General features: G+C 30.8%; 1 protein-coding gene across 3 annotated transcripts in view; it reads left to right on the forward strand.

Annotated features, from left to right (window-relative positions):
• Nucleotides 1-20,665, forward strand: part of Smad2/3 (Smad2/3 transcription factor) — a 94,012-nt gene that overhangs the window by 66,543 nt on the left and 6,804 nt on the right. For 2 of the 3 annotated variants that reach the window (XM_085494753.1, NM_001168186.1), the window contains 1 exon segment: nucleotides 15,589-15,663. In XM_085494753.1, the coding sequence (XP_085350879.1) occupies nucleotides 15,589-15,663 (75 nt within the window). 3 annotated transcript variants of the gene reach the window in all.

A 20,665-nucleotide genomic window follows, 5' to 3' on the forward strand; every position in this document is an offset into this window, starting at 1 on the left:
TTTCAGAATTAATTAAATTAAATTAAAAACTGGGTAAATATGTGCCCTGGAACAATACACAGAGCTAATTAGTTGGAAGGTGAAATCTATGCATAATAATTGATTAATTTACATAATAATTACCCAATTTTTTCAAAAAGCATTTTAATAATACCGAGACCAACACATTAGTTTTGGATTGAAATTCAAGCATGCTATTAAATGCCGAATTTACAAAATGTTTATAATCATTATTTTTCATTGAAATTTGTGATAATCTACAGATGTGATTATTTTAATAATGAAAAATATGCAAATTGATTATCTAGTTATTATTAGCCATTTTCTGGTACCTCAAAAAATCAGATTCAAATTGAACTTGAGGTATTAATTAGACTGAAAACCACAGATGTAAAATCAAATGTATTTTCTGTAAATAATATTATAAACTTCAATAATGTGGATCACGGAGTTTTCATGTTGTACATCTCAAATGTTCACAAATATTAGTTGCCAAGCTTTTCGTTTTGAATGCTAATACATTTTTAATGTCCAATATTCTCAGCACTCAGGAGTTCTTTCTAAGCTTTCTTTGTTTTTAATATTAATTTTAAATCCAATAAGAAGATTTTAATGTTAATTTTAACTCAAATCATTGCCTATATATTTTATCAATTTGATATCGAAGATTTTGCAGTCTTATTTTTTTTAAAACTGGCAAATTTACACTGTCATTCTAAGTTAAAAATGTAAAATAAGAAAATTATGCTAATGAGTAAATGCAAGTCCTAGCATACTTTCTGATGTACTGTAAAAAGCATCAAATTCATATAAATGTATTAATCAACGTCAATTGAAATTTTCTTTCTTTGATTTTACTGAAAGATAGATTTGCCATATTATCATCTAGACATCTCATAATCATGAAATTATGTTGATCTATGATTGGGTGTCCAAATAGTTGGCTGCTTGTTGAATGCGTTCTACGTGCAGCCTGTCACGTACCTGTCGCACTCTGTGAAAGCCGCCTTGTCCGAGGAATTCAACTTAGTGCACAATAAAAGCACATCTATTATTGTACCACACAAAAAGGGAAACATACTAAAACAGTTTGAATAGAAAATTGTAGCCTTGCTACTCTATCTATAGTTTTGGTACAATGTATCATCGCTAATGAAATCTCTGTATTTTACGAGTTTAATTTAAGTTGGGCTAATGTTAAGTTGATAAATGAATGATCTTTTTTTCTTGAGGAAATGACCTTGACACCGAGATCCTTTTAGTGTGTAAATTAATTGTATCATGCGTATAATAATATTTGTTGATTTCCAGATGTTGATTGGTCAAAGCACAGATAAGGAAGTATTTTGAGAGCAGGATAACCGAGAGTGCGCTTGGATGATTATTCAAATTTCGTACCCAAAGGCGTTTGAGTGACTTCTAAGCAAATTTCAAATATAATTATTACTAGGTGATTGTGTGTTAGCTTTTTTGTCTTTCACCTGTGGGTGTTTACTATAAAGTATTTAATTTTCACTGCTGGACATTTTCATGGTTTCAGAATTTCATGGAATTAGTGGAAAAAAATCATACGTAGAACAAATTTTTACTGCAACAAAATTTTGCGTTTTTTTGTGAAATTTGCTGCAAATTGATTCTCGCAAAAATTAATTAAAAGTGGTTTGAATTTTAAAGGAAAAAAAATATATTTTTGTTTCTATCATGTTGTTTTAATTATTTTCTCCAAAAATATCATCTCTGAAATACATAAATATATAACTTGTAATGAAAATTGTAAAGATTCCATTTTTCTCATTTGGTACAAAATTAACACAACGAACAGTGAATGTTTTTTTATTTTACCCGAGTCACCGAAGAATAAATAATTACATGGATGTCATACAGCATGGTTTTCTTATAAATTAAGTGTTTATTTAGTCTTTACAGCTCAGCAAAAGAATAATTTCTCAAAAAAAAAAAAAAAAACTTTTTTTTTATGATAGAAAAAAATTATTGAAAATTGTACAAACACTCTCTGATATCAACCTCCGTAAAAATGTATCATAACAAGCCGACTTTGTCCATTTTTGTGTCACATTTCTCAAAATCGATATATATATATTTGATATGTTCAACCATCTTATTTAGATAAATATATAGAACACTTTCCCCCTTGTTAATCAATATCATGACCCAGTAAAAACACTTGTATCAACAATAATTTAATTTCCAATACATATATTACATTGAAACGTGTGGACCATGTTAATTGCGTTTTTCCAAATATTGCTATCTAATGGTGTAAACAGTAAATGGTATACCACTGTAAAGTGAGTACCTCAGAAAAATAAAAAAAAAAAAAATAGCAAGAAATTAGAGAATGCTTCAATATGGTGCAAGTTGTATCTCAGTATCGAACAAGGTCATATACTGCTTAATGAGTGAAAATTAAATTATACTGGATAATCATTTAAACCATCTTAAATTGGAGTCACACATGGGGATCAGAGATTAAAATTGTGATAACAAGTCAAGTTGATTGGAAATAGTGTTTACCGTGATCTAGCGGTTCTCCTCGTTAGATTCCTCCCACAATGCACCTAATTGACCTACAACGATAAACAAAATTTGAAATTCTAACCCTATCGTCATCACAATTCGAGAGCACTGATTAATAAACACCATGTCTCAAGTTCTCTGTTTATCACCAATTTGGCCGAAAAAAATCACCAAAAATCTGAAATTTGATTTTCAATTCTGTGTGTTCTGGGTGCCTGCCTTCTTTATTGCGTGACTGGTAAAAAATCACTTTTTTTTTTTTGGGACTTGGGTTATCACAATGATTTCCAAACCCGGTTTCATCGCTTGTCTCTTTCTATATACACTGCTTTATCATCTGCTATGTTATATAGCCACATCTCTAATAGAAATGAACATAAACGAAAATTGCATTCATTAATCGTTTGCTGGATCTATTAGAACCAAATGTTTATTTGCAGTGTACATAAATTAAATAAATACATTCATTGCATGCTAATCATTAAAATGTGGCTTATTTTGATCATTCACGTAGTCTGTTCATCTTTGTCACATACATGTAGCTGTGTGCATGCACTATTAATACATCAAATACTGATATGTCAAACTGAGTTGAGTATGCTGTATATCTGAATGCGGGGTTATTTTCTTAGTACCATAAAATCTGTATTAGAAGCCACATCCCTAATAGAAGTCGCACACATTCTTTTTGAACAATTGAGAACCAAAAATTCACCATTTTTCATCAGTGTTGATGCTCTAATAGAAGCCGCATCCCTTCTGTTGTATTGTATCATTTTATTGGAAGCCGCAGCTTCTAATACAGATTTTCGTCACCAGACTTTCTCATTCAAATTTTTCTGCATTTTTTTCTTATATTCTTCAATATTTTTGGAAATGAACCCTAATTTTGGAGCCAACAGACAAAGTTTTGGTCTATTTTCAGTTTTTACTTAAAAAATTTAACTATTTTTTGTCCAAATCTTCGTAAGGAAAGTGCAGACTATTTTGTGAATTTGTGATGAAAAAAGGGAAATGGTGGTGAAAACTGGTTGTGAAAAAACAAGTGATAGTACATCCATCTATCGTTAGTAATACTTGATTCTGATTTTGTGCCAAAACAGGGCGTAATAGGTGATTTGAGGAGAATATTGCATCAAGCAACCCCCACTCCATCAAAATTGATCATCATCAAATTGTACAGCACATTATTAAGCATGGGAATACCTCAAAATATGGTCTAATTTAGCACATTAGAATATCTAATGTAAATTTCACCTTATTTTCCAAATGTTTAATTTACTTTTCTGTGTGCAATGAATGGCATGTTTTTAAAAGAATAGTTCTTCAGAATAATCCATAACTCCAGTTTAATCACTGACATTGGTGGTGAATGTGACGTAAACATAATACTGTAGCGAAATTAGCATAATTGGCGTTAACGGATTGTCGTCGGTTATGTGAATGGTTCTCGTTATTTTACCATGTTTTCAACTTTTCATTCAATATTTCCATGGTGATGGATATGATTTATGATTAGAATTTCTGTTTTTTGTCTTGTGTTTTATTCAAATTATTTGGAAATTATTCATGATGGATGAGAAGTGTAATAGATCAAGTGCCTTATCAGTAAAATATCTTTCAAATTGCTATGATCCAATGTGTACATACAGTTCTTTGCAACAAAATTTTTCATGCCAAAATTTTGGCACAATGTTTTTTTAAATTTTTCGAATTTTTCTCTAATTTCTTTGTTAATTATGAGCATAATTTTCTATTGTTTACAATTACACAGTCAAATATTTGTAAAAAAAAATTTGGAGGGAAAAGATGATTTAGTGGGTAAAACTGTCACAAAAAGACAAAATTTTCAACAAAAAAAGCACTCAATTTTTACACATTTGAGTTAATATGGGAGAAGGTTAAATGAATGGAGCTTAAATATTAACTGGGTTTTATTTTGACTGACAATTAAATGCACAAAATTAAATATTAACTGGGTTTTATTTTGGCTGACAATTAAATGCACAAAATTAAGAATAGCTTCTGTTGTTTCTTTCAAAAATCGATAAAATTAAACTTAGTGAATATTTCCTTTTTAAAATTTAAAAAAAAAAAACATTAGCAACTTTTATTACCTCCACAATGGTACCTCATAAAATGTGTGATCTCCGCTACAATAGATATTGTCGTTATGAATAATTCAATGAAGTCAAGTTTTCAAAGTGATAAAAGCAGTAAAACAAGGCTGTGTGGAAAGTCCTACATAATTTAATACTTTTATACATTATTTGAAAAATTATCTTTTTCAGGTTTATCACAGACTGACTCTGTTGATACCCTCGTACTATGGCTTGTTGATCTAAGCCGATGTTAATCTTTGATTCTCTTGAGATTTCACTTCCAGTTGTGCTCTAGGATAATCTGTGTGGTTTTGCGACTATCACCTGACGGGAATATGTATGAATATGTGAAATGTTTATTTGCCCTTGTTCGAAATTATTGATGGTTGCGATAGATTGGAACAAAGGTGGATCTTTATGAATCCTAGTGCTTTAGAATATGATATAATAATGGGAATGTGAATCAATAATTAATATTATTATACATCTGTCACCGTAACATCATAGATTAGTGTGCTGTAATTTTGCGGTAATGCACTGGGTATTTTCATTCTACCATATTAGGAAATGTGAATTCCATGTATGGAACGATTACCCTCGTAAGCGTCCTCTAATAATAAAAACAAACATTGCAGCCCCCAAGGGTTTAACCAGACCTCGTACAAAGAAGTTTGCTCAATCTGGTCTAAACTTTTTATATTTCGGCATTACCATGCTGTATCCTTGGGAGTAACGAGGATACCAAAAATTATGCACTCAGACAGTACACGGTCGCATCGATGTTCGTGCATACTTTTTGGTATCCTCGTAATAACCTCAGATTCTGACACACAGAAAATTATTAAAATTTAACAGTTGAGAAATACACTGTAAACTGATATAATACAAGAGACAAATTTTCTTGATTTTTGTGAATCAATGATAATCGCAAATTTTTGTAGCAGTGAAAATTTATCATGGGTCCTAAGACACAAAATGTCAATGAATTTACAAAATTTTGTCATTACAAATGCATTCGAAAAATTTCTATCAGCGAAAATTAAATGGTATACACTATTTTTTTATTCTTATTCATTCACGTAATTTTTTACTACTATTATGATCAAGATTTGACTGTCGCGAAAAATAATAAAATACCGGAAAATATATAAAAATGTGCATAATGTTACACCACAGTTTTGGGAAAAAACATGGCCGTTCAGAGGCCATGAAATAAATAAACCCATCATTTATTGCTTAAAAATAATTAGTTAAAAATGGATTATTAGCAAAAACAATTTTTCCAAGTCACCAAATTAATTTTACACTCAAGAGTAGAGAATATGGAGTAGAAACTAGCTTTATTGATTACAAAGCTTGGCAGCTGTGAAAAAACTAGGTCAATATCAATTGGTTATTGTGATATGGATAAAAGTCAGATATGAGCTACACATTGAATTGAATGGATTTTGCTTTAAACCAAATATGTCAATATATGTGGCATACAAAAAATATGCTTGATGTTTTACAAACAGTATTATAGTATAGTAGTGTTATTACTGATGGTCGCTCTGCTGTAAACATGACTAGAATCAATAGCAAAACTAATAATTGGGATGTAATTATGTTGTGACAGATTGAATATTGAACATCATTGTGTTCTGTTATGCAAATTGAAAATGAAACGATGCATTTGTGACAGAAACCTTTACTCTGTATTTCAAGCACCACTATGTCGTGTCATTTTTTTATTATAATGACATTGTAATTTTTTATTCTATTCTTGCATCAACTATAATTATTATGCGAACGTTAATGGCGATCCAGGCATTTGCAGCGTCACGACAAACAAGCGAGGAAATAGTGTTTCAATTTAGTTATGCATCCTGTGGGTAAAATGCAACGCAAAAAGTGGCATTTTTCGGGAGTCAGCAATCATCTTGTTATCGTCGTCTTTAGTCAGTATAGAAAATGAGGGATACTAGTACTTCAAAATGAAAAAAATATGTTGAAATCAATTGAAAATTTAAATAATTTTTTTTAGCAACTTTAAAGTAGTGAATGTAAAAATAAAGATTGATCGATTATTTCAAATTAATATATTCTTTTTTTTTTTTTGTAAATATAAATCAGGATTACTTTTTGAATATATATGCAAACAATTTGACATAGAATTTATTTGTTGCTGTTGATTTAATTGAAAATCTAAATCTTGTACAAACTGTAATTTATTTTGTTTAGATTTATACCTCCTCTGTAACAATATTAAAAATGTCTGTTAACAGGTCATCAGGTTCCTATTTACAATATGGCTTCATTTAATTTTTAGCTGTTTGCTAAAAGTCAAATAAAAAAAAAAATGTATGGTCGCCGAATTACTTTTGCTCAAAACCATGAAAATGGTAATTTTTAAGTCATTTAACGTTACTCTCTAGGTTTAATTCTATCTCAAAATTTGTTGCCTGTTTCCCTTATGAAACGATTACCTCTGAGCGACCATAAATAGACTGTCAGCTTTAGGTAAGCCTAATCACATAGCAAATTTACTTACTGGATTAAATGAACAATGTAAAATAGTAAACGGATAAATAGTGTAAACAATGGTGTCCCGGGATTCTTTGGTATATTCCCATGGATTGCCGGCTTCCCCTAGAAATGAGCATATCTATATCCTGACTGCACCCATGGAATCATCAGTACTCGTACTGTTTACTGAGGTAATCTGTCTTTTGTTCTCCCACTGCGTAATATAAATCCAGTATTTAATTTACAGTAGGATTATATCAACCAAGGTTTTCCTAATATCACATTTGTTGATGGGTATAGCCATTGTCCTTACTCACAACTCAAAACAGTTTTCTGAGATGCCTGACTGGGCTACGTGATTAGAAACCTGTTTACATCTCATGTTAATATTGGTATGTACTTTCGTTGTTGTTGATACTTACAGTGCTGCCATGAAAGTATGAACACTACCGGTAATACACGTACTGTATTTGTTCTATTAGAAGCGCATCTTCATTAGGAGCAAATAAAAAAAAAATGCACACTGGTATTAAAATTGAAAACTTCAATTTATTCTCAATCACAATAATAATAATAATAACAACCACTGGACCATCAAAGTAGGGTATTTTTGAAGAAATATGTTTCACCCCTCAATGGGGATTTATTTTAAATAATCATTGTTTTGACACTTGCTCAGTTTCTATGATTTTCTTTTGAACCCACTATATCCATTCAACTGGTTAGTCACTCGCTGGTTTATCTCGTTTAATTTTCAATTCTGATAAAATACTGAAAATACAGCTTTTTTGGGATACCATGCCCAGGGTAAAAATGAACACAAATTAAAATACATATAGAAATAATAAAAGAATCCTCAGAAGTCAGCACCAGTCATTTCCCAGGTGAAATACTTTCATTATCATGCTTTCTACTAATTCTGCCTGTCCTCGCAAATTCAAATTTACTGTAAATAATTGTATTTTTCACTGCCATCAATTTTCACAATATTTGTCAGGATGAGATTTTGTGCTACAAACTCCCAATTTTTGGGTGCCATGTTTTTTCCCGCCAAAATAGATTTTGTGATCCCAGAAATGTTTTCTGCTACAAACTCCTGTGGTATCCCCCAATTTTTGGGTGCCATGGTTTTTTCCACCAAAATGTTGGTGCTACATTTTCCACTTTTTTGTGTTTTTTTCTATCATTTTTTGGATAATTTTGGACCAAATAAGCATAAATTCCTGTTGGCTATAATTCTTGATAAAAATTTTGAACAAAATGTTATGCAAGTTTGTATTTTTTGAAAAGTGTCAAAAGTTGAGTTTAGTGCTTAAAGGGTTAACAATATAAATGACTTTATTTGCATTCTGAAAAAATTAATTTTAGTTATTAAATATATCTTTGTTTACTTTATATAAGGATTAATTTTTGTCAAATATACATGTAAACTATAAATATTATTTGCAGTGTTATTTTGTCTTCCGTGAGAATCTAAATCGGAAAGTGTCCCTGCCATTGAGATTATGTACTGTAAAATACTTTATTTCAGCTGGAATTAATTTTCACTGAAAAGAATTTTTGGATGTTTTTTATGGAATTTATTTTCACTGATTTTTTTTGACTGAGTTGAATGTAAAATATAGGAAAAAAAGGTATATTTGCTGGATTTTAATTTTCACTAAATCATGCCTTCAGCGAAAATAAATTATTTTACAGTACTTCAAAAATCAACCAAATAGGATAAATATATATTTATAGGAAAAAAATTAAAATAAAACAAATAAATAATTGCTATCACAATGTTAAACAAAAAAAAAAAACTTTTTTTACTGTAAAACTCGTCTTATTAGCTAGCATGTTATTTTATCTATCTGTAATCTGTATTCCTGCTAGCTAATTCAAGATGTCGCTAATTTAGTATATTTTCACAATGAGATTGATGACATTATAGTTAAAATAATATTCAGAAAAATTTGCTAAAATGGCGTGTATTTCAACATGCTATACAATGCTTTTTCAAAATTACTCCCTAATTCATTCTAAAGACATTTTTGCAACATTTTCCCTTAATTTTCTGTAATTTTTTGGTTAATTCTTAATAATTAATAATTTCTGATTGCTATGTTTTTTTTCTTCAAAAAAATGCACATTTTCAAACACTTTCAATGAAAATTTATCGCATATTTTGAGCTGTTCATTTCAACATGTTTATAGAAACGAAGTATAACAAATCTATGTTACACGGCTATAATTTTGCGAGAGACTAATTTTCTTAAATTTCGGGAGTCAGTGAAAATAAGTAAATTTTGTTCAGGCAAAAATTTTACTGATATCTTATGATGTGACTTGCACAAATTTTTTTCTTCAAAAATGCTGCAAATCGTACAAATTTCTCGCAAATAAGTAAATTTTGTTGCAGCACAAATTTCGCTGATATCCTATGATACGACTTATACAAATTTTTTTCTTCACAAATGCCACAAATTGTAAAAATTTCTCGCAACGACAACTTTCAATTTGAAATTCCTACTTCATCAGCCATGAAAACAGATTTCCAATTACAAAATTTGTGACTTTCTTTAAAAAAAACAAAAAAAAACAGTAAATTCACGATGAAGAGCAGTGCGTCGAAATAAATCAAGATTTAAATCACCCATTTACTTATCAATATTTTATCATTTTCACTTAAATCGTAAAAACAAAACAATAGCTCAGTATGTTCATTTCCAAGGTTAATGCTGTACAGGATTTATAAACCTGTTTGTTTACATTTGGTGACTGAACCATGTTGCTGTTGTAATTGACCCCTGTCAGGTCAAGCATATTTGATGGGATTATGTAGGTCATTGCTGCTTGAGGTCACCTCTTTGTGTTAATACTGCAGTGTTGACGCTGGATGTTTCCAGTATAGGGTGTTACTTACTCAGCGAGACACCGTTCTCCCTTTGCTGTGACGCATCACAACTGTAAGAGTCCTCAACGACAGTTGACGGTGATTTCATTTAGCGTGAAGATGCCTTCTAACACTCTTTTTTTGAATACTGGTAAGGTTTTTTTTATCTCTGTGATTTGACAACTGTGAGACTCGTGTTTCATCTGCGAGAACTTCTTGTTTATTTACTATATATAGCTCATTCTAATGTTGGTATCCTTGCGCTGAAGGCAATACACTGGAACAGTTTATTTAACAGTGTAAGATTTGGTCGGTGTCGGCAACTGTCAGATGATGGAGGGATGGTATTTGGGTTTTCTTTGAGGGGGTGATGTGTGGGTGTCTAGAGTGTCTGTCTTTGGAGGAAGTTAGGGGGTCCAGTACTACACATTATTTCACACTCACAGCACACTTATACTCAATGTCACATTACCAAATAGATGACAGGTCAGAGAGAATGTTTATTTCACCGCAGCATAGACAGCGCTGTATAAAGGAAAGCAGGTCAGTTGTATTATCATACTTTTCTATGAGTCGCGCGGTATTCACGTTTATACACAGAGATTATGCATTGTAATCATAGCTTTAAACAAACAAAAAATCTACAAAGATGGTTTAATTCAAATGATTCTGTCCCTTAAGTATCTTAATTGCATTTATATCTAACCTGGTTTGATTTTCCTCTCTTAACCCTCAACTCTACCTTTACTTTCACATGACCTTGACATACCTATTTAAATGAAGTGGTCATTTCTGTTTAACAAGCGAAAAGATCAGTATCACCGTTACACCAACTTTATAATCTAAAGCCTTTTTACAAATATTTTTTCTTTCTAATTTAAATTTTTCAGTATTTGATTATCGTTACACTAACTTTATAATCTAAAGCCTTTTTACAAATATTTTTTCTTTCTAATTTTAATTTTTTAGTATTTAATTCATGATTAAGTGATGTATTATCAAATTCTAATCTGATGTTATCTGCTGTATTTGAAATGAGAATATCTAGGTTTTGTGGGTAGTTTTTATTTTTCTCCGACAACAAAATTAAAATGATGCAGAAGCATGAACATGGTTTTAATATTGCTAATTAATGGCAAAATGTGCTAAATTAAACCTAATGTATCTTTTGAACCCAAAAGTCAACTTTCTCACTTTCAACAAGATAAACCTGCATATTTTTTTTTCATTATTTTTTCATAATTTTCAACCAAAACCTAAATGCAATTGAAAATTTCCAAAAAAAAGTATGGAGGAAACAGTTGTCATGTAGTGTGCGCAAGTGAGTTTGTGTCAAAAAACAATGTATTGTACACGTGTATCTTGAATGAGACCCACGTCATACAGAACGTGCCAGTGACCGTCTAACACCACATTTTAATTAAGTTCATTGCTGGAACTATAAATAAAAATAAATACCATATTTGGTCAATTAGAAGCTCTGATATAAACACATTTAATTTGACAACATTGCATTTGTTTACTAAATCATTAAAATATCACCTTATTTGACCATAGAAACCTCTCTGTAATTTGCATATTAAGAGATTACACTCCTAATATTGTGGTGATAAATGTCAAACATTTTGAGAACACCTGATACAATGTGAGTCAGTGAACTACTGATTGGACACTACCTGAATCATGACGGATTTGTTTTGAAATTTGTCCAGCATACAATTTTGTTTTACTCACAGTAGTACACTTTTAATACTCAAAATGATACCTTTTTAAAATACCTTATTCAAAATAATATCTTTTGTGAACACCTTACTCAAAATGTTACCCTTTTAAACACCTTAATCAAAATAATACCTCTCTTTTAAACACCTTATTCAAAATGATATCTTTCTTTTAAACACCTTATTCAATATGTTACCTCTTTTAAACACCTTATTCAATATGTTACCTCTTTTAAACACCTTATTCAAAGTAGTACCTCTCTTTTAAACACCTTATTCAAAATAATACCCCTCTTTTAAACACCTTATTCAAAATAATACCCCTCTTTTAAACACCTTATTCAAAATAATGCCCCTCTTTTAAACACCTTATTCAAAATGATATCTTTCTTTTAAATACCTTATTCAATATGATACCTCTTTTAAACACCTTATTAAAAATAATACCTCTCTTTTAAACACCTTGAGGTACATGTATCACAAGATTACCCGGTATGCTGTTTTATTCAGATTTCAACCATGTACAAATCCGCAAAATTTCGGTTGGTATTTCTATCGCACGTTTCAAGTTAAACATATAAATAGTTTCATCACCAGTTTCCAATAATTGAAATTGGTTGCATATGCTATCTTTTTGCATATACTATCTTGCTTCTCTAGTGTGTAAAAAGGGTGCTTGCAGATTGAAATTACGATTAAATGACCCAAAATAATTTTGTTTTCACGAAAATGAGTGGTTTGGGCTTCTGCATTCCTAACACACAATAGCACTGTAAAGCCAAATCTCAAACATTGATTATTATAATTCTAGATTATATTTCTCGTAATTTATAACGTGATCAATTTTCAGTGTATGAATAATCATCCATCATTAGCAATTAAAAATGTAATTCTATGTTCTTTAATTTTTTTATGGAAATTGATACTGAATTATGCACCTATCAAATTGTCCAAATTTGATGACCTCTGACCTATGTGTGCAGATTAATTAAATAATGATGATGTAAATTATTTTTGAGTTGTTTATGCTAGACTATACTTAAAATTGTAACAGCAGGTTTCTTCAACCCTGGGAGTGCCAAATTTTGTTCCTGCTCAAATTTGAATAATAAATTTGTGCATATTTTCTGTAATTTTCACTAAATTCAATCTTTATTTTGGACCAAACAAAATTGCTTCTAGTTTTTGATAACAAAATTTGAAATTTTCATGTGGAAAAGAGCAGACTATAAATGAAACTTGATTTTGGCGCTAAAATGGTTAATGCCCGCTATTTCATTCATGGCAAGGACGTTTTCTGCATAAAAATCCCATTAAATCAAGAATATTTATTATTTAAAATCATTATGATATTGATAACATGACATTAATAACGATTACACATCAATGATAGTGATTAAATGATACCACAATAATAGTAATGACATGACATCAATAATTGTGATTACATGATGCCATCAATAATTGTGATTACATGATGTCATCAATAATTGTGATTACATGATGTCATCTATAATTGTGATTACATGATGTCATCAATAATTGTGATTACATGATGTCATCAATAATTGTGATTACATGATGTCATCTATAATTGTGATTACATGTCATCTATAATTGTGATTACATGTCATCAATAATTGTGATTACATGTCATCAATAATTGTGATTACATGATGTCATCAATAATTGTGATTACATGTCATCTATAATTGTGATTACATGATGTCATCTATAATTGTGATTACATGATGTCATCAATAATTGTGATTACATGATGTCATCTATAATTGTGATTACATGATATCATCTATAATTGTGATTACATGATATATATAATAGTGATTACATATCTATAATAGTGATTACATGATATCATCTATAATAGTGATTACATGATATCATCTATAATTGTGATTACATGATATCTATAATAGTGATTACATGATATCATCTATAATTTTGATTATATGATATCTATAATTGTGATTACATGATATCATCTATAATTGTGATTACATGATGTCATCTATAATTGTGATTACATGATGTCATCTATAATTGTGATTACATGATATCATCTATAATAGTGATTACATGATGTCATCTATAATAGTGATTACATGATATCATCTATAATTGTGATTACATGATATCTATAATAGTGATTACATATCATCTATAATTGTGATTACATATCATCTATAATTGTGATTACATATCATCTATAATTGTGATTACATGATATCATCTATAATAGTGATTACATGATATCATCTATATTAGTGATTACATGATATTATTGATAATATTGATTACATGATATCATCTATAATAGTGATTACATGACATCATAAGTGATTACTTAAAAATCCCTAATATTAAATAGTCATTGCATGAACTGGATAAAATTGATTACATGAAATCATTTAATAAAATTCAGTTGATGAAATCAAAATAGTGATCCATTGAGATAAGAATAATAGCAGTATGCAATGAAATCTCAATAGCATCAAATGCATTAACCTTTTCATCATCAGACTTTCTCGCCCAAATTTTTCTGTAATTTTTTCTTAAATTCTTCAAAATTTCTGGAAATGAACCCTAATTTTGGAGTTAACAGACAAAATTTGAGTCAATTTTCAGTTTTTACTCTTTACTTTTAAAATTCGGCTATATTTTTAGCTTCGCTGTCGACTTTGTCGTGCGGAGCTTATCATATGAGTGATTGTCCGTCGTCGTCCGTGTCCGTGTCAATGTTTTACTTTTTCGACTTCTTCTTGAAAACTATAAGCCTGAATGCTTTGATACTTGGTGTATATGTACCTTGGGTAGACCTCTCTCAGATTTGTTCATTTCATGATCATATCTTCAATTCTCTAATTTTGGTGAATATTTTTGTCATTTTTGGTAAAAAGTGATATTTTCGACTTCTTGTTAAAAACCGCAAGTCCAATTGCTTTGATATTACATATATAGGTACTACAAGTGGATCTCTCTCAGATTTGTTCATTTTGTAATGATATCTTTAGTTCTCTAATTTTAATGAATATTTTTGTCATTTTTGGTAAAAAGTGATATTTTCAACTTCTTGTTAAAAACCGCAAGTCCAATTGCTTTGATATTACATATATAGGTACTACATGTGGATCTCTCTCAGATTTATTCATTTTGTAATGATATCTTTAATTCTCTAATTTTGGTGAATATTTTTGTCATTTTTGGTAAAAAGTGATATTTTCTTCTTATTAAAAACCACAATCATTTATGGTGAAAAATGATATTTTTGAATTCTTGTTAAAAACAGCAAGTCCTATTGCATTGATACTATGCATATTGTTCATTTTCTAATGATATCTTCTGTTCTATAATTGAAATGTGCATTGCAAACAGCGGAGCTATCTCAGCCGAGAGGCTGCTTGTTTCCAATCTTTTGAAAGACTATTTGTGATGGAAAGAGGGAACTGGTGGTGAAAAGGTTTAAATCAGGATATTATCAATTACAGCATAGCTACAGAATATTAGAGATTACGTTGTATCTTTGTTTTCCTTGTACATGTAACATGTAATCAGGCATAGGATTAGGATAGATTCATAAGATTTTTTGACCAGTGCAATTTTGATTGTTAATGATGATTGATACAACAAGCAATTTGTAATTGTGAGTCCCACGCAGTGAGTAACTCGTTTATGACTTTTGTGTCTGCAAATAACAGCCGTGATTCAGCCTGTCCTGGCTGACTAATCTCTCAAGTTCAATTTATTACCTTGTCCAGAATATGAGTGGTCAAGCCGTGTCAGATGTCAGTTGTCATTATCCTAGTTAAAATTTGTTCTTATTTAACAGAGACCCCACCACCTGGCTACATGAGTGAAGACGGGGATAACCAGGACCAGAGCATGGACACCTCCACCCCTGGGGGTAAGTAAGAATTTCTGAGGGGTTTTCAGATTTACAATTTGCTTAAATTTAACTTTGTTCTGCTAGACTAAGGTTGGTAATTTTAATTTGATGAGACATTTTAGGGTTATTTGGGCAGTAAGTCAAAGTGAATTTTGTTTTTGTAGTTTAGGACCTCAAAATAAGAAAATTACAAGCTGTAATTGGTTAATTCAGTGGAAACAAACGTGTAGCTACTCAAAACAGCCGCATATTTAAAAAAAAAAATATGTTTTAACATTAAAAATTGAGTAGATTTCCAGTTTTGTTGGCACCGCTTATTCCTCTTTACTTGAAAGTAAATCTTCTTTACTTAATATCGTACATGTCAGCGGAAATATGTCATGAAACTGACGAGGACAGATGAGAACAAAAATCAGCTGGGTATGTGTCAAGGCTGCCGCTTATGATGATTATATGCACCATTGAACGTTGTTCGTAAAGCTTTTGGCGTCAGCAGGCTGAAAACTGAAATAAAGGTTTTCACATTTTCATTATCACAATAACAGCTAATGTAAATCATCTGTTACATTTTCACATGCATCTGTTTTTTTTATATTCACACTAAACAAGCCTTGTTTCATGGGAGAAGGAGGGAGGGGGTCCAATTAAAGGGAGGGGGTCCAATTAAAGGGAGGGGGTCCAATTAAACAAATTCAAACACACAAATATGTATTTCCTTTGTTTTAAGAGAGAGGTGGTTTCAGATTATGTACGTCAAGCATGGATTCGAGTTCACAGTGGCGAGTGTTTGTAAAACATTGTTCATGTAGTCAGTGTAGTATCTCGTATAGTGGTGCGTAGCCCACATGTTGCTCTTTGTTTGCTTTTCAAAACTAACAAAAATTAACATAATGAATATTAGAATGCCCCAGAGCATGAATAATGTATGAAATAATGCATTGTACTACCGATAATAATAAAAAAATAATATATGTCCAAATAAGATATTATTTTGGGAAACAAAGTTTTTTCGAATATAAAAAAATCATAATATTCTTCTAGCTAAATGCCATATCTACTTTTCTAAAATGAGAAATGAAAAACCTTTTTTCCATGGATGTCTATATCTCATTAGGCAAGTTTATAATTTTGAAAAAGAGATAGCTATAGGGGGAGGCAAATTAGCGAAGCACACTGAAAAATGGGAATCATTTAATATGCTGTGACGTTGACATACCCCCTTTTTCTTTTTACTTTATATTCGTATTCTTATAATTATCTCGTTGCTATATTTTTTTGTAGAAATTTTACTCTTTTGATGGGATGAATTTATGTATTTATATATGTAGTTAACGTAAAAAAAAACAAAAAAACATTGTTCATGTAGTCTGTGTAGTATCTCGTATAGTGGTGCGTAGCCCACATGTGTTGCTCTTTGTTTGCTTTTCAAAACTAACAAAAATTAACATAATGAATATTAGAATGCCCCAGAGCATGAATAATGTATGAAATAATGCACTGTATTACCGATAGTAATAAAAATAATAGTAATAATCTTTCATGAAAATATATTGTTTTATTTTGATTGGCACGTAGATAAATAAATTTGACAAATGAACAAATCATTGAAAATTTCAAACGTTGGTAATTCCTAAAATGCATTTACTATTAGAAAAACAGCGTCATAAACAGCAAATGAACGTTATAAATTTGTGTTTTTGATAGCACAATGTTCAAAAAAATTGTGAAAAAAACAAACAATTGCATAATAAATGACTATGCACGAAAGATGTATATTTGTGAGACATTGATAGGAAGGGACACTTAGCTAAATGAATCCTGGGAATCTAAAAGTACAAAGAACAAGACAACAAAAAAATTATGGAAATAAGACTACAAAAGAATCCTGGAAACTATGCAACAAACAACTCCTGCGAACAAAGGAATGCTGGAAAGTGAGACGACAAAAGGATCTTAGAAACTACATTGTATGCAACAATGGAATCTTGGAAATTGCATGAGACAACAAAAGAATCTTCAAAACTATGCAAAAAGACAACAAGACATCAAAGGAATCCTGGGGAATGAGACAACAAAAGAATCTTAGAAACTATGCAACTAAGTAATCCTGGAAAACAAGACAACAAACGACTCCTGGAAAACAAGACAACAAACGACTCCTGGAAAACAAGACAACAAACGACTCCTGGAAAACAAGACAACAAACAACTCCTGGAAAACAAGACAACAAACGACTCCTGAAAAACAAGACAACAAACAACTCCTGAAAAACAAGATAACAAACGACTCCTGGAAAACAAGACAACAAACGACTCTTGGAAAACAAGACAACAAACGACTCCTGGAAAACAAGACAACAAACGACTCCTGGAAAACAAGACAACAAACGACTCCTGGAAAACAAGACAACAAACAACTCCTGAAAAACAAGACAACAAACGACTCTTGGAAAACAAGATAACAAACGACTCTTGGAAAACAAGATAACAAACGACTCCTGGAAAACAAGACAACTAACAACTCCTGAAAAACAAGACAACAAACGACTCCTGGAAAACAAGACAACAAACGACTCCTGGAAAACAAGACAACAAACGACTCCTGGAAAACAAAAAAGAATCTTAGAAACTATGAAACTAAAGAATCCTGGAAAATGAGACAACAAAAGAATCTTGAAAACAATACTACAAGAATTCATTCAACAACAAAATGATCTTCAAAACAATGCAATGAAAACATCCAGGTAGAAGATGACAAAAGAATTTTGGAAACTTCACAACAAATAAAATCCTTGAAAACAAGTCAACAAAAGAATCCAGGAAAGAAGAAGACAACAAAGGAATGGGTGAATAGATATAAAAAAAAGAAGTTGTTGAAATAAGAAGAAGGCCAATTTACTGCTAGGAAAGGAGATGATACTGAACTGGAATTAACAGAAATTGAAAACGATTGCGTGGGATAATGACTTTAACAGTTTAGTTGAATTATGTATGCTTTTAACAGAGATTGTCAAAAATACCACAGGTATTCATTTTAAAATTATTTGAGAAAAACGTTTAAACTAGGTCATCACACTTTTGTTAATCTTGCTTTCGTAAATGTGTGTGGCTTTAAATAGAATGTAATTCATCCTAGTCAAAGTCTGTCAGTGATAAATGTCAAATGGTCATGAAAAAAAAAAAAAGAGTTTTCTCATGAAAGTATGAAAACTCACATAGCCAACAAAAATATTCTAAAATTTGTATTTTTCCTGTTAAATTTGTTTCTCTGTGGGGCTTTCAGCAGGTGATATTTTAGGGAGGTATGACTGATATAAAAATCATACAATAAAACCATTTATTTTCACAGATATTAAAAGTACATTGTTAACGCACCACAAATATGCAGCATGGATAGATTCATATGATATGACAAGCTAGTATATATTACATCTTACGAATCTCACTGTTTTTTTTTTTTTAAATTTGTTTGTTTACATGTATTGGTAATTTGCATCTGAAACATTTGATTTTATTGTCTTTGTGCATTACAGCCAGTGAACGAAAAATATCTCTTGTTTATACTGAATCGTACAATAGACTAAGTTCATTATGATGAGGGTATTTCTTGTCTAAATAAACACGTTTTTATAATAGTTGTATAGACTTGGTCATATTGAATTTTTTTTTTTTTCAACGTAATATATTACTCACTTTATATGATATGTACAGTGTTTTCCATTTCCTTGTGAAAGTTGTTAACAATGAATTGATAAGACTTTATATTCCGATTTCCATCCAGTGAGTACCACCAGAGTTAACTCTGTCATCATTTAACAAAATAAAATGTGCAATTTTTGTTTTCAAGTTTATTTTCTCCAAAATTATAAAAAAAAAAAAAAAAATAGCCTACTAATGAAAGGCTGACATTCGTGATATTAGATTCCCCTGGATACCTGTTTTATCTTGTACCGTGTGATCAATCACCACTGGTACTGGAGACCTCTTTCTTGTCTCGACTACATCTTCATATTGATCATGGTAAAAAAAAAAAAAAACATTATACATACATATAGCGTATACTATTTTTCAAATTCCAATTTGCTTCAATTGGCCCCCCTTTGCCATCACAGAACAATGAAAAGCTATAGCACTCGCTCAGAAACTGCACCTTAAGTTCCCAAATGTAAAAACTAATATGAGAGTGATTTGTTTAGAATCGAATAATATATCCCCAAAATGAAACTGATTCAAACAACACTGATGCGAGGAAATATTAGAAAAGTTGACATAGTAAATTATTTTCTCTATATGAAACTCTTGTATCATATTCACTGAAACCACCCTTGCAAAAAGTGATTTTTCAAAAGAGGCCTACATTTGCCTATTGATCCTTGACCCTGATCAAATTCTAATTGCATGTGTATAAGCTGCAGTTGTGCGTGTGATGCACGTTTCTCGGTTTCTTTTTATTTTGAAAGACTTTTGTTAAACTAAAACCTAGTGTGACCTGCTTCTTGTACATGCATGAGTTCACTTCATCAGATTCTACACATATTCATTACGCATCACTGCAGATGGTTTTGAAAATCAGAAAAGCTTACATAATCTAACGTTGTTAGCATGAACAGTGACATCTTGCGTCTATTGTCTGTGAATACAACCTAAAGCCTGCAACAAAACCGGTTCATTTCGCCATCCTTTCTTTATGTAAATCCAAATTCAGATTTATGTCGCTTTTTTACGCTATGTTTACACTTTGACTTGATGCTTTTCGTACTCTGAAGTTTATTGGAACATAACCAAAAAATTCTTTCTTTTTTTTCCCCAAAGATTGACAAATTTAGATTATTTTTAATAAAATTGACAATCTTTCTGTAAAACTTTGCACTCGTTATCATCTTCCGTCATTTTGACACAGGTCTGTTTGACCGAACTTGTGTCAAAGCGTGAGAGGGGGGGGGGTGTTCTTTTCTTTAAACAGTTCATCTTCAGTATAACCTCTAGCTAGGCTAATTTTGAAGAAAATTGGAATCGCCCAA

The sequence above is a fragment of the Saccoglossus kowalevskii genome, chromosome 21, assembly GCF_978046115.1.
Source record: "Saccoglossus kowalevskii chromosome 21, keSacKowa6.1, whole genome shotgun sequence".
NCBI lineage: Eukaryota > Metazoa > Hemichordata > Enteropneusta > Harrimaniidae > Saccoglossus > Saccoglossus kowalevskii.